We start from the raw sequence: 21437 nt of genomic DNA on the forward strand, positions 1-21437 counted from the left end.
TTGTGGAAATATCTACGTGCCAACTGATAACTTATTTGCGTGTTAGTGTGTCTTTAGATTTTTTTTTATATATATATAAAATCTTGTACTACCCCTGTCCCTAAAAGATATAACTATGGGTTGCGTGCTACTTTAAGTGCTTCACGTTTGACCAAGTTTCTAATAAATAATATTCACATCTATGGCTCTAAATTAATTTATTATAAAAATACATTTCGTAATTAATCTAATGATATTTATTTTATATTATAAATATTTATACTTTTTTATCTATAATTGATCTAAAACATAATATTGTTCTAGAATTATATTCTTTTGCAAGACGGAGAGAGTATTTGATACCTCATCAATATACAACATATCTCTATATCTATCTAATATTAAAAGTAGGATCGTTTCCATCTGTCAGTCTCTTCCACTCAATGACAAATGGGCTTGAACCCCTCCTGTGTCTGTCTCATAGCCACTCAAGACTCCTCTGATATCGTTTGGAGTTCGTGTTCATCTAATGGTCTAGATTATTAAAATGGCCCGTTAACAGATACTGTGCGAAAAATCTAGCGGTGAGCCCTAACGAGGTCTCTTCTAAGTGTTGCGTTCATTTTTGCTTCCATCCTTCACCGGGATGTCATTTGGATCAGGGTACAAAGTTGGACAGCTGTGTTTGACGGTCGCTGCTGAGAGCCATCCATTTAGGATTGAATATAGCGTGGTCAGTTTCGGCTGGCCTTTTTTTTCCAGCGATCAGTATTTTTCTCTCACCTAATCTCAGCATAAACAGTGTTTTCCAGCTGCCACGGTATAAACTTAATGTCAGCCGAACACTCTCCTACCGACCGTGAGCTTGTTGCTGTCATAGCTACTGGGTTGGGATGAATGCAGCCAATTCGCGAAGTTGTCTTTCGCTTTCCTTTAATTTAAGTTGTTAGGATGTATAGGGATGGGCTGAATGAAGAGTTTTGGTGACAAACTTATTTAAAGTTGTGGGCCTACTTATACAAAAATGTTTCTTAATTATAATAAAAAAAAGTAGGCTAATGTTTTATTGGGTTTGGGTTCTTCCCTCATGTTTCAACACGCAGATATATTTTCTAGTATATTATAGTTTTTTTTAAAGTTTGTCACAATGTTACTGCAAGGATTACGGTCTGGACCTTAAACGGGAATGTGTACGAGCCCGCAAAATAGGTTGATTTGTAAGCGAATTTGGCCACTTAAAATTGGCCTATTTTTTAGGTTCATCGAGCTAGGGAAGAGGATCCCCACCCCACCTGAAAATTGGGCATCGAATTGGCCTATTTTTGGGGGGCTCACGGACGCGCTGGTGCTTGCACCCCCGAACTTAAAAAGAGTGTGAAATAATGGTCAAATAAATTTTACTCGAACAATGCGATGGATTAGTAGTAATGCAGGTTTGGGAGAAGAGTAATGGGAAAGAAAAAAAGGAGTTTGTAGGCGTGAGGATGTGGAGGTGGAATAATGCTAATCATCAGGACAGAAGGACCAATGGAGCATCATCGATCAGTTGGTGTGAGGACAATGCAGGAGGATTTATGTATGTGTGTAATCGGTTGTTGAGCTGTTGAGGGCCGGCCTCCTCACATGTGATGTGAGTATCTGAACGTGCAGATGAGGAAGCAACACGCACACACCGTGCAGAAGTGAGGACAAGGCTATGATTATGGAACATGCTACATGCATGGGTGTTGTGACGACATGCATGCTGTCGTTGTCCTCTCCTCGCGCGAGGCAGCTTATTCACTCAACTCAACTACCAACAACTCCTCTCTGCCTCCCCTCTTCTGTTAGCGTTTCATAAGTTGGATCGGATCTAGGAGATGCAATGGTTTATCTGCAATTGCACGCAATGCAGATGGACACATGCGACATTTGCCACTTGTGTGTTGTTATGTCTTATATATATATCATATGCCCACATTCGTCCACGCACGCCAACTGCATTTCCCGGCCAGGTTCAATGGACCTACCGATTCAAGACTGGACCGTCGTCGTCCGTACCAGCTCTTTGAATGACTGGTCGAATTTGACGGTGTGTTTTCTCTCCTGTGTCTGGTAGCCTGGTGTTTGGTTTCTCCCCCGATGGGATGGTACTCCTCCTGAACACGCACGATGGTCCATCAGATCTCTCTGATAAAGTCAACCTCAAATCGAGTGTGCAGAGATTGTCCACGGAGGGACATACCCTGCATGCGTTGCGTTGCGTTGCGTGCAGCACAACAACATATAACTTGTTCTAGATCTGGACATTTAGTAAGGACACGACGACCCTTTTTCCTCTAGTGTTTGGTTGAAAGCCTCGCGAGATAAAATCAGCCCCGAGAGAGAGACTATTCCACGAGAATTCTCCTTGCCCACGCGGCTCCTCTTCTGAAAACCTCAATACCAATGGGAGTTTCCCAAAATTCATCAAACACAACCTTACATTGCTTCCACGAAATGCAACCATGGGAGTTTTCCACACAAACTGTGCTGTGTGCTCATGCTCCTTGGCCACGGTTACAATTCACACGCTGCAGTGCAGTCGTACGTGTCTCATCGCTTCCAATATATATAATTTCTCCAAATCAAAGAGAGACATATAATAGGCTTACTGTATAGTTTTTTTTCTTTTTCCTTCTTGCGAGCTATTTGAGAGCTTATTCTTTGCCAGAGATTTGCTTCGTTTTAAACTTTGATCGTGTGCGTAACTTATGCAGAGATCGGAATAAACAGCATGTTCGTTTGTTGGTTTCAGCCAGTCCAAATCAGTCAGCCAACAATATTTTCCTCTCATAATAAATCAGCACCAACCAACCCAGAAACCAACCAACGAACAGGTGGAAAACCTCCTTCTTCTAATGAAAAAGAGACGTGCAGTGCATTTGTAAACAAATATCAATTGCGGCTGATTCCATTACGTCTGCATCAGACCAGCTGACAAGCTAGAGAAGCAAGTATGAAAGCAACGCAGATGAATATGCCCTTTTGGACGGTTCCTCGTTGCCATCAGGGATGGAGCGGAATCTGAACCTGAACCTGAATCAACTACAACGGCCTCCAATCCAATCAGGTTGGAGCAGCATTCAAGCGGCTGGGGCCCCTGCCGGTACGGTACCTGTCACTCCACGTCTCTTTAGCTGATGAATGGTGAAGCCCTCAAGGGCTCTGCTTTGCTTTGCTGGCTAGCTGCTGCATGTTGTGCTTTGACGATCGAGATGAGTTCCAGGCCAGCCAGCAACTGCAACACTACTGCCGTCCGTGAACATAAACAGGGACCTACCTTTGCTTATTGTGCTCTACTCCTACCTGCAAAGCCTGGTAGATTAGATATGCTGCCTGTGTGCTAGCTGCTGTATCGTCACTGCTCTCTGGCTCTGAATTCTCACTCAGCGAGACTGAACCTCAATTGAAGAGGCTTTCGATTTTATTGTTAGCTGGTCCAGTCCAGTTGCCCTCCATCACCCTCACTCATCTGTTAAACACACCCTCCAGTCTACTGAATTTAGATACAAACCTGAGAGAGATAGGGCATGGGATGTGGCAGGGGATCCAAAGAGTAGAACGAGGAACCCCAAGGAATCTCTACAAGTACAGATAGGAGGCTTCAAGAGTAGAGGAAGGACAGAGACGCCAGAAGAGGAAGATGGAGTTGTTCTCCGAAAGTCTGAATCATTCTCCTCTACAAGGTTCTACAAGTACAGATAGGAGGCTTCAAGAGTAGAGGAAGGACAGAGACGCCAGAAGAGGAAGATGGAGTTGTTCTCTGAAAGTCTGAATCATTCTCCCCCCTTCCAATCTGCGGCTGCTGCTGCCGCCGCCGGCTTTGTAGTGCGGCAGCACTAGGGCCCTGACGGACGCCTGCGTCCGTCCGAACGCCCCCGGCTGCTCCGCCCCCATCCGTTCGGATTCACGTGCCGCCCGCGCCAGCTCCATTTCCCACGTCTCCATCCAAACCGCACGCTATAGATCCGCTGCTCACGCTGCTTGAATGACTCGCCCCCGTCTCTACCACACCGGCGCGGCACCCGTCTCTTCCAGGCCGTCCGGAAAACTCGTCTCTGCCTCTTCCACAACAACACCACGCGACCTGTGCCTCCTTCCACACCGCTGGCAGCGGCCTGCGCCTCCTCCAAGCGTCAGTGGCCGCGACTTGGCCCCTCCCGTCCTCATGGACACCAACGTCGGCGGTCTGCACTTGCAACATGAAACAGTCAAATGCAACATACATTTAAAACAGATAAAACATTTGGGACATACGTTTGCAACATGTGTGTAAAACATATGCAACATCTAGATAGCAACATGAAAAAATACTTACTGCAACATAACACTAAAACAACTGAAATATTTGGAACATATTGTTGCAACATATGTGTGAAAACATATGAGATAAAAACGATTGCAACATACATCTACAAACAGATGAAACATTTTGAACAAATGCTTGCAACATGCTTCTGAAACAAATGCAACATCCCCTGATCTACTTTTGCAACATCCATAAGAAACACAACTACAACATACCTTTGAAAAGTGTTGTAAAAAAATATACCTTTAAAACGACTGAAACATACATTTGCAACATAGGAAATGGGAAGCTTGGGCCGGTCGATTCCAGGCGTCAGGGTCGGAGCTAGCAGCGAGCGGCGGCGCACGAGTACCACCGCCACTAGCACCACCAGTACCGGGCTTGGCTCGGCGGCGACGGTGGGGGATGGGGAGCGAGGAGAGCCAACACTGCAGCGCCACCTCCATGGATCTCGTCGGGGTGAGAGAGAGGGTTGTCGGATCTGCGAGCGTTGGGGGCTTCGGGTGGGGTAGGACGCCGGGCGTTGGTACGTTGTGGCAAGGGATAAGGAGCGCAGAAGGGGTAAAGCCTAGGCGTGCTGGAGTTGATTTTATTTTCTTAGGCGAGTGGCGCATGCAGCAGGGAGTGGAGCGAGACATCCGACCTTCCAGACATCTTAACGGTAGCATTACCATTTGTACCGAGTCAACGAGGAATTAACTGTTCTCAACTTGCCGAGGCCCATGGCCCAAGGAGTTTGTGGTCCAACAGATATACCAGCTTTGTGATCGAAACATCCATGCCGTCGAACGGAGCTATCAGCGACCCGGGCAAGCAACGCTGGCGCCATACACGCTTGGTTCGAAGGTCGCGATGGTCCGCCAGCGGCAACAGTGAGAGCGGAGGCCGTCGAGGAAGCTCGATAAGGCCTGCCACCATCCATCTCGTACAACAAGCTCGGCCCACTCGATGGCACATGGGCTGGACTGGGATCTCGGTGCGTAACCGACACCAGAATAGGCCCACTCGAGTGGACTCGGCCTATCTGGCCCACCCCAAAGCCAACGTGATGACGCAGGGAGGAGAGGGCCCATTGCCAACGCCGGCGATGATGGAGCAAGCGAGCCGGCTGCACGCGCGCCTGCTCCGCCGCGGGGAGCGCCGCCTACAGCCGCTGCTGCTGCGCGTGCTCGCGACCGGGGACCTATGCTACGCCGCGCGCCTGCTCGACTCCTACCCTTCGTCGTCGTCGTCGTCGTCGCCCACGTCCCCGCCGTCCGCGCCGCTCCACAACCGCCTACTCCACGCACTGGCCGCCGCGCGCCACCCGCTGCTGCTCCCCTGCTTCGCGCGCGCGCACCGCCTCCGCCTCCTGACCCCGCTCTCCTTCACCCTCCTCTTCTCCTCCTCCTCCTCCACCACCCAACGGTTCGCCGCGTGCGCGCACGCGCTGCTGACCAAGTCCGGGCACGCCGCGTCGTGCGGCGACCCCTACCTCGCGTCGGCGCTCGTCGCCTCCTACGCCAGGTCCGGCCTCCTAGCGGAGTCCCGGCGGGTGTTCGACGAGCTGCCACACAGTGACGCGGCCGCGCGCAACGCGCTGCTGTCGGCGTACGCGCGCGGCGGGCGGGTGGGCGACGCGGAGGCGCTGTTCGCGGGAATGCCCGACCGGAACGTGGTCTCCTGGACGGCGATGGTGTCGGGGTACGCGCAGAACGGGAGGCACGAGGACGCGGTGCGCACGTTCCTGGAGATGTGGGAGGGGGCCGGGGTGCGGCCCAATGAGGTCACCGTCAGCAGCGTGCTGCCCGCGTGCGCCGCGGTCGGGGCCTTGGCGCTGGGGAGGAAGGTGGAGCGGTATGTGAGGGGGAGAGGGATGCTCAGGAACGTGTATGTCGCGAATGCTCTGGTCGAGATGTATGCCAAGTGTGGCAGCATTCATCGGGCTTGGATTTTGTTTCGGGGTATCGGGACGCAGAGGGATCTTTGTTCTTGGAACTCGATGATCATGGCGTTTGCCGTGCATGGACTCTGGAGGGAGGCGCTGGGCTTGTTTCATAAATTGAGGGTGAGGATTTCTTGCTTGCACTCTTTTAATGGTCTTATTACTTCAACCATTTGCATTGCATTGCATTGCAGCGAACTTGGTTGCAGAGATGGCCTAGAGAATCAAATATGTTTTCAAGCACCAAACTAGTGACCTTAACCTTAAATCCAGATTGCCTACTACTGCATCGTAGTTGCTAAACCTAGAGCTGATTTTACTCTCTTTAGATGACAGGGGCTAAACCAGATGGCATTACATTTGTTGGAGTCATTTTGGCCTGTACTCATGGAGGCTTGGTGGATGAAGGCAAGCTGCTCTTCAACTCAATGAGAGAGGAGTTCGGTCTGAAGCCAAGAATCGAGCACTATGGTTGCATGGTTGACCTGCTGGGGCGTGCTGGTCTGCTAAAAGAAGCTGACAGTCTGATCGCGAGCATGCCAATGGAGCCTGACGCCGTAATCTGGGGAGCGTTGCTTGGAGCTTGCAGCTTCCATGGCAATTTGGAGCTAGCGGAACTAGCAGTGGAAAAACTAATGCACCTGGAGCCGCAGAATACAGCAAACCTAGTGGTCCTTTCAAATATATACGCGTCACGTGGCAAATGGGACGGTGTTGCCCAGGTATGGAAGTTGCTAAAGGAAAAAGATCACAAGAAATCTGCTGGTTACAGCTTTATTGAGTTAGATGGTAGGATGCACAAGTTCCTGGTTGAGGATAAGTCGCATCCAAGATATGAGATGGTATATGACACCCTGGATAGCATTACACTGACCATGAAGCTTGTCAACTTGGAAAATTCAGAAGTGGAAAGCTAATTTTTCCGTCACCATCTTTTATCTCTTTTATGAGAGAAGAAACTGGGAAAATCACTTGAGATTGATCACGTTCCTGGTTGAGGATAAGTCGCATCCAAGATACGAGATGGTATATGACACCCTGGATAGCATCACACTGACCATGGAACTTGACAACTTGGAAAATTCAGAAGTGGAAAGCTAATTTTTTCTTCACCATCTTTTATCTCTTTTATGGGAGAAGAAACTGAGAAAATCACGGACTACTTGCTCTGATCCTCCATAAATTGAACTGCGAAGGGATACACCAAGGAGGCAACAGAAGACGTGACCTATCAAGTGAATGCACCACCACCTGAATATCAACGGATTTTCCTCTACTACCAAATGGTTATTTCTCTTGTTCGTACAATTCAGAGGTGCAAGAGCACTAGGCAGAAAGAAACGTAAAATTGCAGGTGAATTCCTCTGCTTCTCTTTTAAATTGTGAAATTTGGATCTGACATGCAAGTTATTAAACAGAAACTGGAGAACTATTACAGAGAAAGCTTATATGTTTTAGTGATTTAGTTTTGATGCAGTGTATGTTTTCTGCTTTGATGCATTTATCTAACTACCTTACTACCTCGTCGTTTGCCATGGCAGCTCATCGCGGAAGACATCGAGGAACTTTCAAACCATGGGGTTGTGCATGAGATTGCTTGGAAGTATGATGCAGGAATGATCAGCGTCATATTTGTGCCCATCGTATTCTCATGGTTGCCTCTATAGAGCACTTTGCAGCCATGGTTTCGTGATCACCCTCATATTAGATGCAGCCTGGAAGCAAGTCAAACATGGAATTGTCGAATAGGAGACATAAGAAGCCTCATTTATCCTCCACTTTCTTAAAAAGATGCGCTCTCCGCCTTTGCAGTATACATTTTGTCATGTTTCATTGAATTTACTGTGTTCCTTAGTTCCTTTCTACAACGGCGGCTCATATATTGAACAAGTTTACAACTTTTAGTGGCGGCTCGTATATTGAACGAGTTTACAACTTTTAGCTAAAAATTTCATTTTTGTACTATGGATCAGTCTGGATTCCATCAAACTTGAAAATGACTGCTGCTGCTTAAGGTGTGAACGTACCGGCACAAACAAGCAGAAAGATTTGCTCAGGTAGGACACTTCCAGAAGGACACTGGTCAATGTTCAGATCGCCATGTGCTTGTGGAAAAAAAAGAACAATTTCACCGGGTCAGTTTCACAATTAGGAGCATAATCATTACATTAGATGCTTGACATGACTTGTAAATGCTGACGAAATGAACATGACGCAACATCTTCCTTTTTACTTTTGTCGTTGTTTCTCTTGTTGAAATAATCAGCTCTATGATTTTGTGTCTGGTCCTATTGCATTTGAAAAGTTGGCTGATCCAGGAAGTTAGTGCTGGCTGATTCAGGAAGTTAGTGCTCTGGATGCTTGATGACGCACTGAAATCAGGAGACACCAGATAGTAGATGCTTGTTCCCCTGTGGAAATAGTAGTGTCAGAAGCCAAATGGGATTAGGCTCATCTTCTGAGCCATGTATCAGACATTCAAATATTTATCTAAAATAATCAGACATTTAGATGTATGGTAGAAGTAGAGTGCTTTACAGTTAGTTGTCCATGTCTTTGAGTTGAAATTTTGGGTTACTACACAGTACTGTGCTATTGTAGTTATCTCCATGACACCATCAGGTAGTACAAAGTACACTGCTTTGTATCCTTCTCCAGATTATTTTAAGAACAGAGAAGCTTAATCAATTTGGCAACACCAACTGCCGGCACTAGTTTATGGTTGACCTGACTGGCTCCAAGTCTTTGGCCTCCGATCCATGTATGTCTTGGCGGCCAATCTTCTCGATCATGTCGTGTTGACGTGCAGCGATCCTGCTCGGAAATTTCGTATGATGAAATTGACAGAATGATTTGTGTGAGGTCGTGGTCAGTGAGTAATGGCGAGAGTTCACAACTAGGGTGGTCGGTGTCTTAACCACATGATAATCCACCACCGCCCGTGGCTACACTGATTGGATGGTAGGCAGTGCAGAGGCATGCATGAGATGTCGCCGTTGGAAGTGAAAGGGATTGCCACCTACTGATGTAAAGATAATTCAGTGTCCGGCTGGAACATGCCAATAGATTCCTACACATATACTACCAGTGGTCACTGGTCTAGTATACTACTATACTATTGAGAGTGTGTGTTGAGAAGATCATTTCTTCAGTGGATGCCAAGAATTTGTTGTGCTGAACGTGGACACATGCATGGTTTAAAGCAAGTAGGGTGTTCTATATCTGCTTCTTGTTGGCACTAACAAGGATCTTCTTTTGTGTGTACCAGAAGCTGATCTTAGAATCTCAGATGAAGGTTCCTGCACCAGACACCAAGATTTGCTGCGCGACAAATTAAACGCACTCTCTATAACATGAAGCACTTGGATAGTATTAATTTGCAAGAAATGAACATACATCATACTTGAAGAACAAAACTTGCGCTTTGCCAACGATATCTAGGTCCTTGCAAGAACTAACTGACAAGTTTCAAAAGATCCAGCATTCCAGCTGTCATTAACCGTTCCTATCGCGATCATGATCGCAATTGCGCTTAAGATATGTCTTGATCTTTATCTTCTGAAGACTCCGAGTCATCGCTGATTTGCTAACAAGCCACATTGTCTGAGGTGAGGTCAGTTTACAATTGATACTGGTGCTTGGTTCAGAAGTTTTTAGTGGCCCATTTTGATTCTAATTTTTCTTTGTCTGCAGCTGTCATCATCGCAGAAGACCTTGACCCAACAAAGATGAATTAGATTAAATTAAATGCAACAGCTCACATGGATGGCAATGCAACAGTCCACACGGTCTTGACGCGATGGAGTCATGGATGATAATGACTTGTAACTGCGAAGCAAAGTAGGGGAGGAAGAACAATACAGCGCATGTGACTCACTCTTGAAACAAAGAAAAAAAATTCTTCCGTCAGATACTCTTGTCTTCTCAATAAAAGCCTTCTATTCTCACCGTCTGATTGGATGAGATTTCAAGCTCAGGTAATTGTGATGTAGTTTTCACAAACCAATGTTGAATTGCAATTGTGATTTATTTTTCAGTAACGAATGTTGAATTGTCATGAGCAATGAAGTGGTGGTGCCTTCACAAACCAGGGTTAAATCCTTGGTTCTTTGAAAAGAAAAGAAAAAGAGCATCACCAAGGTTTCTCCCAAATGTGAAATTGCCATTCGAAGCCTTTGTCCAGAAATAAACGGACAGACAGGAGTATTCCACAACTGAAAACGCAAGGCAAGCTAGAATTAGGGTGAGAACAAACTCACTGACAAGATTTTACTGTGATTGGTAAAATCAAACTCAGAGACAATGAGAGGCTCATCAGGCCGGAATGTATAAAAGCTCAAACACTATTGTTTTTTTGTCCATGGAATTATATTTAAAAACAGACAGTGAGAGCGACCTGTGTGTCTCTACATAACACTGAGGCAGCCACCCACTCTTCCCATTAACAAAGCATCCATCCCTTCAACAAACCTTAAGTTGAGAGAGAAGAGAGGAGACAACAAGAGACACAAACAGAGGTACACCAAGAATCCTTCTCCCATCCTCTTCATCCTCCTTCGATCTCCCTTTTTGTTTTCGCACTTCGATTCTGCTCTTCAATTTGTGCTTCACCGGTACGGTCTTTCCATTTTCTTGGCTCTTGAGTGCCTTCTTCTTTGATTTTTTTTTTCTTGCAAATTCAGCTATGCACGCTGCATGATTCATAAGAACATGAGAGATTTGGATGAGTTTTCTTCAAAAAAAAGTTTTTTCCCCAAATTAAAATCACTAGTGTTAGGCTTAGGCCTATAACAGTTGACATCAACCAAGTTGTTACGGAGGTGGTTATATTACCTCTTGTTCCTGCTGATTAGAGACTTTCTTGGTGCCAATTGATTATGAGAGATGCTGTGCCATGGCCTGCAGGTAATCGGCTCACGCTTGTCTCGGTGGCCGGCCAATCATGGCCACCGTGGGGCAGTCCGGGGCCCTGAGGAGGGTCACCGTGCACTACGCCAACTCGCCCACCCGCAGCACGGTGGCAGAGGTGAGCCTTGACGACCTCGACGACGAGCTGCTCCAATTTGTCCTCGCCGATCTTCTTCCTGGCCAGGTACGAGCCCTTTCTTCGCCTCCAAATCTTCAGCACAAGCATGCATAAACATGGCGTCTCTGTCAGCCTTGTATCTTTGTTTCTTCTGACCTGCGTATCATTTCCGTAGCTTTCGTTCTTGTAGCTTTGGAAGTAGGATTTCAGTCTCTACTGAAAAAGAAAATAGGCTAATAAACAAGCAACAATTACTGATTACTGAGAGAGATTTCACAATTGCAGGAGGGTTTACACCAATCGATCTTGGAAGGAGCATACAGCAACCAGCAGAACTATATGAGAGGTGCAGGACCCAGGGGCCCGTATGACTATTCACAGTCACAGGAATACCATGGAGAGAGCAGCACTGCTGCAGCAGCAACTGCTACCAGGAATTCAGGCATGGATCAACAGATCGCCTCAGACTTCGAGTACGCCAAGCAGCTCCAGCAGGAGAGGGAGGACCTCAGCGTCGAAGACGACGACGATGGTATGATCTGCTCTGCCTATGAATGATGATTCAGAAAATTCAGATGCGTTTCGTTTTTACATGACGTGACACTCGTCGGATTCTTGTGCCTGTCAGTCGTCGCATCTCATAATTGTGGTTCTTGTGTTGTCGCTGCCACGATTGTTCAGATATCAGCTGCGTGCCGTCTCCATCTGACTCTGACGATGAGCATGACCATCACGATGAAGATGAAGAGGTGATTACTGAACTTTTTTTTTTCTTTTAGCACTGCTCAACTTGGCTCAACATGTACCTATCTTTCTTTCTGAATTAGTTAGTTATTCTTCAAAGATATGAAAAGTGGAGAACTGAAGATTCTGATAATTGTGTCTGCAGGCTGACAGGCAGGATGGTAATGGTGATGATGATGATGTTGATCCAGACAACATGACTTATGAGGTTTGTGGCTTTGGAATGTTCTTTTTTTTTCCCTCCTTTTTTCAAGTGACATGTAAAGCTTGTGAACAAAATAGAACTATGCATGTACTGTGCACCTTTACACCTGGGTTGGAATTTGGAAAGGCCACTGATTTCCTGCCCTTTTCGGTGATGCAGCAAAGACAGGCACTTGTAGAATCTGTGGGGACTGAGGACAGAGGTTTATCCGACGAGCTCATCTCCTATCTGCAGCCATGGAAGTACAAGTCAGTCAAGCCATCAGGGTTTTTCTCCCGGAAAACAAACCATGAAGAGTAGGTGTATGCCTCCCTTTTTCAGTTTACATTATTGCAAGTTTGCTCTTTAAGAATAGTATGAATATACAAATATACTCGGGCCATAAATATCGATTCATATGTTACAACATGTGAGTTGTTGTTTTTTCTAATGTTGACGACAAAGAGTGAAATTTCCATGGCATCACTGATGATGTTTTTTGGGGTTTGTTTGGATGCAGCTGCCCTATCTGCTTGTCCACTTTCAGAAGCCGTGAAACCATGATAACGTTGCCGTGCAGGCATCACTACCACGCAGCTTGTGTCACCAAATGGCTCAAGGTCAACAAGGTAAATCTGCAGATGATGAAGCATCCTCTTCCTGTGCTATTTGTTAGTAATAACAAATTGTTACTGCCGTTACAGTGGATTGGGATTTATTCACTATGATGGCTCTTTTTTCTGAACTTGAATTTCTCCTTGTTTTGTGAAAACAGACATGCCCTGTATGCAAATATGAACTGTTTGGACCTTCCTAGCATCCGACCGCGTCGCCAACGAAGCAGATAAGATGAGATGATGGGGCGTCACACCCGGCTGGTTGCATCATCTACTTTTTTAGCGCCAAGAAAACTGAAAATGAACAAAAAAAATCAATCCAAAAGGAGAGAAAAAAAGTTAGGAAGTCTAGATGCTTGATCACCCCAAGGAAAAGAAAAGAAAAAAGGAAAAAAAAAGAGTTTTAGGTGTTTTTATTTTGCCTTTGGCTTGTGGAAATGTACTTTTAAGAGTCACAATCTTATAGTTATTTATTAGAAGCTTGTTCTGTCTCTTTGCCATGACTGTATTTGTTGTGCGATGCATTATGCAAATTGTTTTCTCACGAAGCATGCCTCGAGCCATTTATGATGTATTGGATATTAGGGGCCGTTTGGTGGGATGGAACCTTCCTAGTTCTTTTTTTTAATATAAGAACTTCCTAGTGGAATCACTAGAAAACCGTGCCAAACACCCAGTACAATGATTCTTTTCTCACCACTTTCTACTACTCTAAGAAACTAAATCCAGTTGCCAAGCAATTTCAGTAGTACTAGATAATAATCCAGTTGCCAAACGATTTCAATAGTAGGTAATAATCCTGTTGCCAAATGATTTCAATTCAATAGTAAGTAATTCCTTTTCCAATAGTAGGTAATAATCCAGTTGCCAAACGATCTCAACAGTAGGTAAATTCCTTTTCGTGAGAACCTAGACCTAGAACATTTCCGTAAGAATCTCTATCAAACGCATCTTTACCACAGGCGATTAAATCCTACGGCTTGGAAAAAGTTGTCTGGCAAGCACCTCTGCCGCTATTTAACCAAACACGCCCTAGATGAGGTCTACTGAAGTGCTCCCAGAGGCTTACAGGGACGCCAATCCGGAGTGCAGAACGAACGTGAAACCATGGGAAACACACACCCTGTGCCAGATAACAGGAGATTATAATTGGCGCTCCCTTTAGCATGAAAATGATATACATGACAGAGGTAATGTTTGTGACCTTGCGATAATCACATCATATCATTCAGAAACATGCCATACACACGCTAACAGCTACAGGTTGCACAGCTCCCGATCCCCAAGCCAAATCCAACTCACTATCTTACTCACACATCTGGAGTTACATCAGTGTATGATATGATCATCTGAAACTGTCACAGAAAGATAAGGGTGGCAAAGCACTTGCCAGCACCAATCAGGCTTATATTGTTGCTTGGCGCTTACGGCGAACGAACTCAAGAGTAGTGAGACGTTTATATACTGTGCTGCCATGCTCACATGTTACCACGGAAGGCACTACCACCCTTGTCCTGCACCGAACAGCCCGCTTTCCACCAGTGCGTTAGTGACTGTGTCATCAAGGTCCTCCAGTTGAAGGAAGGAGTCATCGACCATTGAGTTCACGGCATTGCCAGCGGTAGCAGCGGCAGCAGCTGGACTGCTGCTCACCGACTTGAAGCTGTTGTTTCTGCCAGGGGCAATGCTGGCTGTGCTATTGTTGATCACATTGCTAGGGCCAGTACCAGCTGGAGCAGCACCCTTCACCGCGCTGTTATGGTTACTGTTATTATTATTGATATGCTGTCCCTGCTCCCCACTAGCAGCAACATTGGGGATAGCAACTCCTGATGCAAGACCACCGCTCGCATTAGGTGCATCTGGAGGCGGTTGCTGTGCTTTTGTGCGGTTGTTATTATTCTTAACTTCCTGCAGAAGCTGATTAAGCACATGCTGCTGGTATTGTGGGTTAACACCAAAGCCCTGGAAATTGTTTTGCTGCGGCATAGGCTGCTGAAATGACGCAGGGTGTTGGAACTGCACTTGGTTAGGTCCACGGAAGGATCTAGCTGCTTCCAGCTGTATGCCATTGTGCATTGCTGTAGGACCTTTGAAGACACTTGATGCCTCCTGCTGCAGCAAAATTGGATTTGCACTGGAGCTTCTGAGCATATTCTGGTAGCTGTTTAGAGGTGTGGCATTCTGTACAGTGTTATTGCCAATGGTTCCGACACCAGGAGTCTGATTGTTCACAGAAGTACTTGTCTCTTGTTTGACCCCCATTAGTTTGGTGTTGCTCTGGTTATTGGCAAGGTTAGCAGCAGCCATGAGCTGTCTTGAATCATGCATATTCTGAAACTTTGCCATGGTTTTCGAATAACTGTTCAGGCTCTCTGCATATTAACAGAGAAAATGTTAGAAGTGCAGTGTAGATAAATGGGGCAAACACAAGGTGCACTCCATACTAAAGACCACAATACTATCCAATCAGCAATCAGTTTTTGTCATTGTTCATATTGTTTCTTTTTAATTGCTGTTTATTGCTCCACTGATATCAGCTGAAAAAACAAATGAAGCTACACAAATTATAGATGAGATGGGCAACTTCCCACTACATAAACCATGTGTACAGACATTACTACCTGTTATCCATTGGTATTCTTCAACTCTACTGCATAACTCGCAAAAAAACTCTTGCTGCTTGAGTAAGCCAAAAACAAACCATGTCTACCAAGTTATCGCATCAAACTGTCTGGGTACAGCCCATTATGGTCAAAATGGTGGATTTCCAGTGCTGTAGATTTTTATTACAAAACAGACCAACAAACTCAATTTCCTCTGAAGACAGAATTCCGATTTTAATACTAAATCCAACCACCTTTATACAAAATGTGGGAAAAACAGCAAGGAAGAACCTAATAATTTAGAAAGAAAAAAAAACTAATCACACAGCTAAATGTTTGACAACTAAATGAAAATTGAAGACACTATTAAACAAATTTGCACAATCATCATACCTTTAGGACCAAGATTGTTCTTGTGGCTGAACTCAATCAAGTCCTTCATGTGATTCACCACCTCCGATATCTGACAAGGACAGACAACCATCAGCATGCTGCATGCATATGTATGTACTTGAACTGTAAAAAGATACAAGGGGGATTCTAACTACCTGTAGGCAGCGTACATATCTTTTAGAAAACCCATGTTCATTTAAGGTGTGATGCTCTAGATTTTTTGCCAATTGCCGTGATGCAGTGACAAACCTAACAGTACAGAAGAAAAAGATGAAACCACATCAATTAGATAACCAGAAAAAATTGCTCAGTACACGTGGATGTCAATGTCAAGTACTGAAGGTGAAATAGGATCACTAACATGTTGCAGATGGTTTGTGCATCATTGTTTGATATCCCCGCTGATCCACTTTCATTGACAACAGCTTGGTATTTCTGGGCAACTTGCAGCAGATTATTAACCTGGAAAAACAGAAGGGTGAGTAGAAGATATGATATAACAGTCACCAAAGTTAATGGCATACCATACAAGGAGTTAACTCAGGTACAAGGAATATGCACTTGGGGTAGCACCCACAATTAATACGCATTAGAATAAGAAATGGGATGTGTTATGTGTTCACGTTTTAATATTTTGATCTTATACTGAGTCCATGCAGCTGTAAAATATTGTAGGGCAAATAAAAACAGAGGAGATAAGAAATAAATGTGAGAGTGCACAAAACGAAAGGCATTTTTCACCCCAATAAATAATCCAGGATCCAACGAATCATGCCACATCATATAAATTTGTATCCTACAGCCAAGCAATATATACAAATAGGCAAAGAGGATTAAACTACCAGAGTGTCCTGCCAAATTATAGACTTAAAAAATTGTAGCGAAAATTAAGGTGTCGTTTGGATATTGGGATATAAGAGGTGGGATAAGGAAAGGGAAATGAATGAATGGCTAGGATTAAATGAGGTGTGAAGAACGAATGGCTGGGATCTAATATTTCCTGTCCCTATCCCAATCCCCATCCCCATCCAAACACCGCCTAAAGGAACAGCACGCTGGACAAAGAACTACACCTGTGGTGCTATAGTCTTGCGAGTGATGTACTCCTCATGGCGTCGTGAACAGAACTCCCAGGACATTATCTACACATTGCACAGGCAATCAGGAAATAGAATGATTATCAATTGCCACCCATTTGAAACATTTAAGTGCCTATGAATGCTAAACAATATGGGCATGTTACCAAAATTGCTAATGGCATGTGCAAGCAACCAGGACAGCTAAGCAACATACCTTCAGCTCTGGTGTGAAAATGATTCTCAGATGTCCCTCATGTATAACATGTAGATGTTCATAAACACTTTTTTGAACAACTTTTGCATGCTCCAGCACCATTTGTCCATTAGGCAACCGGAATTCGTTGGGTGAGTCAAAGTATAAGTATTCATCAATAACACCATGGTCAAATCTAATTTGGCAGAGTCTAGGAAGTACTTCATAGGTAGCTTCTACCAAATGGAACAGAGACCAAAAAAAAAGATAAAGTTAACTTAGTGAGCTTAATGGCAGACATTGAAACAGAAAATAGGAAAAGCACGAAATAAATCATGATCTATGAGAAAAACGTACAGATGTTAAGAAAACTAAGGTAATCATCTATGTCATCTTAATAGCACATGCAGAGTGCATAAAAGATAACACAAAGACATAAAAACATATCTGATTTAACCAGAGATTCACTGTGAGAAAGCAAGAATCACAAGGGCATCACCTTGTTCAAAGGCCCTGTTTGGGAGAGCTCAGGTAGAATAGGGGTGTTTGAGTGAAGAATCTCAATTCCAATTTGAGACTAAACACAGAGGGCTCAAGCTCTTAATTTGTGACTAGGAGCTACAAACTTCAGATCCTTCAAGATTCTTCATTTGCGACATTCATACATTTCAAAAAGCATTCAGCTGATCCAGAGATTAATTTTCAACTTGGCAATGATCTTTGCAGGATATTTTTATCATTCTTAATGCTTATCAACAAATTGTTAGTATTAGATTTTTCTAGTCTGAAATGGCAAGACCACCTTTAGAGCCACAAGAAGCTTACCAGAAAATACGGTTAGACTAATAGATCACAACTATGAACTGAGCAAACTAAGGATTTTGACAAATGAAAGAACTGTTATCATTCATCAGGTAGAGTTGACATAGACCAACTAACCATATCCTTTCCCACCATGTGTATTGCAAATGTCACATCGCCATGTATCCTGTACATAAGAGAAAATAGAAAATTGATGAATGTATTCATCGCATTTTTATATATAGAAAAAGAAAATTTAACTGCTGCAGTCTACAATGGAACTCTTTACTGCAAAATGTTGTGCATACAAGATCTATTTTTCTACCATTAAAGGCACTTGACAAATTAAATGTGGTTTTCAGTAACCCAAGCAGAACTTTACACTGATGCTAATCAATCTAATACTGAACATCAAGCAGAAAGTGATGTTCGGCCATGAAATAAAGAGCAGTATGCGATGGGAAATAAAATACCAGTAGGTGTGAAGTATTATTTACCAGAGCTTTCTGTGGAGCAGCAGCTGAAGAATTCCCTCTGTTGTCATAAGAAGAGACACACCATCTTTCTCTTGCTCGAGGTGCAAAGTACTCTTCAACAAGCTTCCTCCAGTATGTTATAGGGTTATTCTAGAAAACATCGTTCGAATAAATTGTATTGCCAAGAGCTTGTACCTCATAATCCCACAAACAACTAACACTATAGAGAAACTCACCTCTGGACGATGACGCTTGTGAAATAAATACTGCAGTATCCTGCGAGAACAAATCCCACTCTCGATAGGAGTCCTAACAGGACCACTTAACTGCATTCCAGTCTGTGCCAGTGGTGGCCTAAGTTGAGGCTGCCGAGGAATACCAACTTGGGGTTGTTGCATCTGAGAAAATGGTTGCAACAAATGCTGCTGCTGCCGTTGCTGAAGTTGTGCCAGTTTATGCTGCTGAATCAAAGCTTGAAGCTGTGGGTTCTGTTGCCCCTGGAAATGAAGAGAATTCTGACCATGGATCAGCTGCTGAATCAACTGTTGTTGCATGATATCACCCGGACTAACATCAATCCTTGATTTCTTCTGAGCATGCAATGCACCTCCAGCATCGATCACAGGTTGTGATGTTACACTTGAAGACCTCCGTTTCTGCACCTGCTCTTGGGGTGGACTTTGCTGCATGATGGAACCATCAATGACTGAAGAGCCAGAGATGTTATTGGATGAAAATGACATTGGTGATGCAGGAACACGCATCAATGAATCACCATTCATGCTAGTACTTGGCTGTAACTGGGCACCGCCGGAAAGTGACGAGTTGGCGTCAGTCACCAACGAGCTAACTCCAATGCTTGGCCCAGAGGAATTTGTAGTGCTAATTGGAACATTACCATTCATGTCCCTGGCATATCCAAGGTTAGAACATGCACCCCCGGACATGGAGGTCCAGGGATGAGTTCCGTTCATTGCCTTGTACAATCACGTAAAAGAGGCAAGGCACATTACTGGATTTCGCTGATAATAAAGACCTTAAAATACTTCAGCCAGAACCTGTAAAAAGAGAGTAGGTGTCAATGGTATTAAAGGCATGCAAAGAAATTATGCATCATATTTTTTTCCCTTTGCTTTGCACTAACAAAAAAAATGTGTGCATTGTAAGCTGATCAAGTTCACATAAGCGAAACAAGTAGCATATTGTGTTCATCTCAGCAAAACATGAACCTAACCAGGTCAGTTTCCTAACTGCAAACAAGGCAAGTAACAGATGATTAAGAGAACAAAACTGGATCAAGCTGCAAGCGATAAATAAAGGAGCCTGGGCCAACTTGAAGCAACCAAAATCCAGGTATTTAGTCGTCCATTAGAGTATATAAGAAGCTACTATGTAAGACCCAGATGTAACGTGCCTCTATTCAGATACTACTAAGTAGCAAAATTGGCCTACAAAGTTGTGATCCTTAGCCTTCCCCGAGAGGACAAGACTACAGATGTCCAATGTAAAATTAGTGTTCCATAAAACTTGATAGACCTAATGACAGCACAATCGTGTGATTGCCCAGGCCATGAACTAAGCTAAAACCGCCACGGTGTTGGCCAACTAGGCATGGATTCTCCCCAAATTACAGCAGCAGGGTGGGCATAGCTACCTAACCACCCGAATAATGTACAAGATTGAGCATTTCTTCGTTTCTTTGCTCATACATCAATCAGAGGTATTGCAGACAGTGAAGTAATTCTACCCCCACATCTTATCTTGGGGGAAAAACGCAGACAATCCCTGCATCTACCCAGGCAGGAGATATTCTGCGGTGCAAAGAAGATAACACGGGAGTGCATACGGAGAGAAGTAACCCCAAAAGCAAAGAAAGTAATCACACAGAGAACAATTGAAACAATAAGCATAGGGAGAAAAAAAAAGATAATCACTCCAACAACAACTAAAACCATAGAGTACTTCTGCTGGGTTGCCTTTCCACCAACCAGACAAGAACATAAACACACATGTATGCAACGGCACAAAGCAAACGGTAATGGCGCTGCCGCTGCTGGAGGAAGCAAAGACGTAGATTGCTACCGCCTTCCGCGTCTTCCGCCTACCAGGCCAAGTTAACCGCTACGAGAGGAAGAGAGAAAAAAAAAAAGGAAACATTTGGGGGGGGGGGGGGCTTTCTTAGTAGAGCTTTGGGAAGATAGAAGACAACCAGATTGGGCAGACAGAAACCCAGGAACTCACTTCGCTCCCCACGGACGGATTGAATTGAACCCTAAGCAAAATCTCACCCCGCTGCCGCTTCCCCCACCTCGTGCTGCTGCTGCTTCCGCTTCCGCTGCTAATTATTTTCCTCTCATCTCCTTCTTCGGTTCTTCCCCTCCTCTTCTTGCGCCTGTCTGTCTGTGTGTGTGCTGGTGTGGCAGCCGTTGCCGGCGCCGCGGCCACCGGGCTAAATAGCTTCGCGGCGCCCGAGGCGGGGGTGACCGGGCGCAGCCGGTGGGGCGGCCCGCCTTTGACCGCCCGTCGCCGGTTGCGGGGGGCCCGCAGGGGCGATCCCGACCGTCGGATCGGGCCGGCAGCGCGCTGGAGGTGGATATTTACACGCGTCGGCGCGTGATTGGGTGGCGGTGGGACCGGGAGAGGGGCGGTCCATCCCGTGGCTACGTGCACCCAGTGGGCGTACACGTTAGAGCTGGATGGGCCCACGCTGGGAGAGGGCGCGGTGGGGCCGTGCCACACGCGCTGGGTCGGTGGGTGCTGCTTCCTCGTGATATCCATGAGGCGATGAGCCCGTCACCAGACATTAGGGTCTTGTTTAGATTACCTCAAAATTCTAAGTTTTTTTATTCTCTCTTTATTACATTAACTTTTAGACGTATACATGGAGCATTAAATATAGGTAAAAAATAACTAATTACATAGTTTGGTTGTAAATCACGAGACGAATCTTTTGAGCCTAGTTAATCCATGATCAGACAAAGTTTGTCAAATACAAACGAAACATGCTACAGTGTCCAGATTGCAAAAATTTGCAATCTAAACAAGGCCTAGGCTAAAATTTATTACCTAGAGCATGTAGCTTCTT

At 44.9% G+C, this 21437-nt stretch overlaps 3 protein-coding genes and 1 long non-coding RNA gene across 14 annotated transcripts; 2 read left to right on the plus strand and 2 right to left on the minus strand.

Annotated features, from left to right (window-relative positions):
- The first annotated feature begins 5331 nt into the window (after positions 1-5331).
- On the plus strand, positions 5332-7907 carry LOC136520174 (pentatricopeptide repeat-containing protein At5g08510-like). The gene is made up of 3 exons (XM_066513609.1): positions 5332-6356; positions 6563-7587; positions 7775-7907. The coding sequence occupies exons 1-2, from the start codon at positions 5358-5360 to the stop codon at positions 7148-7150; spliced, it is 1587 nt and encodes a 528-aa protein (XP_066369706.1). The 5' UTR covers positions 5332-5357; the 3' UTR covers positions 7151-7587; positions 7775-7907.
- Positions 7840-11206, minus strand: LOC136520176 (uncharacterized). Of its 2 annotated transcripts, XR_010775180.1 has the most exons (4): positions 11067-11206; positions 9995-10924; positions 8467-8644; positions 7840-8338 (listed from the first exon to the last, which is right to left on the minus strand). It is a non-coding gene; the product is annotated as an uncharacterized lncRNA (long non-coding RNA). The 2 variants fall into 2 exon arrangements; XR_010775181.1 differs by lacking the exons at positions 7840-8338; positions 8467-8644 and adding an exon at positions 9817-9946 and having other exon boundaries at positions 10111-10924.
- Positions 10614-13297, plus strand: LOC136520175 (E3 ubiquitin-protein ligase BIG BROTHER-like). Of its 5 annotated transcripts, none has more exons than XM_066513614.1 (8): positions 10614-10750; positions 11139-11325; positions 11530-11791; positions 11941-12008; positions 12149-12211; positions 12368-12504; positions 12708-12816; positions 12963-13297. In XM_066513614.1, the coding sequence occupies exons 2-8, from the start codon at positions 11176-11178 to the stop codon at positions 13002-13004; spliced, it is 831 nt and encodes a 276-aa protein (XP_066369711.1). In that variant the 5' UTR covers positions 10614-10750; positions 11139-11175; the 3' UTR covers positions 13005-13297. The 5 variants fall into 5 exon arrangements, with proteins under 5 accessions (XP_066369711.1, XP_066369709.1, XP_066369712.1 ...); XM_066513615.1 differs by having other exon boundaries at positions 10617-10750; positions 11545-11791; XM_066513612.1 differs by having other exon boundaries at positions 10615-10750; positions 11545-11791; positions 12708-13297.
- Positions 13298-13617: 320 nt separating this feature from the next.
- LOC136520172 (probable transcriptional regulator SLK2) lies at positions 13618-20789 on the minus strand. 6 transcript variants are annotated; one of them, XR_010775179.1, is made up of 10 exons: positions 18589-20785; positions 18374-18502; positions 18015-18063; positions 17097-17311; positions 16877-16945; positions 16165-16265; positions 15959-16052; positions 15804-15873; positions 14009-15179; positions 13618-13927 (listed from the first exon to the last, which is right to left on the minus strand). XR_010775179.1 is itself a non-coding variant. In XM_066513606.1 (10 exons), the coding sequence occupies exons 2-10, from the start codon at positions 19324-19326 to the stop codon at positions 14305-14307; spliced, it is 2340 nt and encodes a 779-aa protein (XP_066369703.1). In that variant the 5' UTR covers positions 19327-19410; positions 20641-20789; the 3' UTR covers positions 13931-14304. The 6 variants fall into 6 exon arrangements, 5 of the variants coding, with proteins under 5 accessions (XP_066369703.1, XP_066369704.1, XP_066369701.1 ...); XM_066513606.1 differs by lacking the exon at positions 13618-13927 and having other exon boundaries at positions 13931-15179; positions 18589-19410; positions 20641-20789; XM_066513607.1 differs by lacking the exon at positions 13618-13927 and having other exon boundaries at positions 13931-15179; positions 18589-19410; positions 20594-20785.
- Between the last annotated feature and the right edge of the window lie 648 nt (positions 20790-21437).

Source organism: Miscanthus floridulus, chromosome 18 (genome assembly GCF_019320115.1).
Source record: "Miscanthus floridulus cultivar M001 chromosome 18, ASM1932011v1, whole genome shotgun sequence".
NCBI lineage: Eukaryota > Viridiplantae > Streptophyta > Magnoliopsida > Poales > Poaceae > Miscanthus > Miscanthus floridulus.

What these genes read in the sequence shown, in the direction of transcription:
- LOC136520174 (XM_066513609.1), top strand. Translation starts at nt 5,358, where the DNA reads ATGACGCAGGGAGGAGAGGGCCCATTGCCAACGCCGGCGATGATGGAG. An exon ending in GCTTGTTTCATAAATTGAGG is followed by an intron (nt 6,357 to 6,562) that starts GTGAGGATTTCT and finishes TACTCTCTTTAG; the next exon opens with ATGACAGGGGCTAAACCAGA.
- LOC136520175 (XM_066513610.1), top strand. Translation starts at nt 11,176, where the DNA reads ATGGCCACCGTGGGGCAGTCCGGGGCCCTGAGGAGGGTCACCGTGCAC. An exon ending in CCGATCTTCTTCCTGGCCAG is followed by an intron (nt 11,326 to 11,529) that starts GTACGAGCCCTT and finishes TTACTGAGAGAG; the next exon opens with ATTTCACAATTGCAGGAGGG. An exon ending in CGGAAAACAAACCATGAAGA is followed by an intron (nt 12,505 to 12,707) that starts GTAGGTGTATGC and finishes GTTTGGATGCAG; the next exon opens with CTGCCCTATCTGCTTGTCCA.
- LOC136520172 (XM_066513606.1), bottom strand. Translation starts at nt 19,326, where the DNA reads ATGAACGGAACTCATCCCTGGACCTCCATGTCCGGGGGTGCATGTTCT. An exon ending in GATATGTACGCTGCCTACAG is followed by an intron (nt 15,874 to 15,958) that starts GTAGTTAGAATC and finishes TGTCCTTGTCAG; the next exon opens with ATATCGGAGGTGGTGAATCA. An exon ending in GAACAATCTTGGTCCTAAAG is followed by an intron (nt 15,180 to 15,803) that starts GTATGATGATTG and finishes GTTAATATGCAG; the next exon opens with AGAGCCTGAACAGTTATTCG.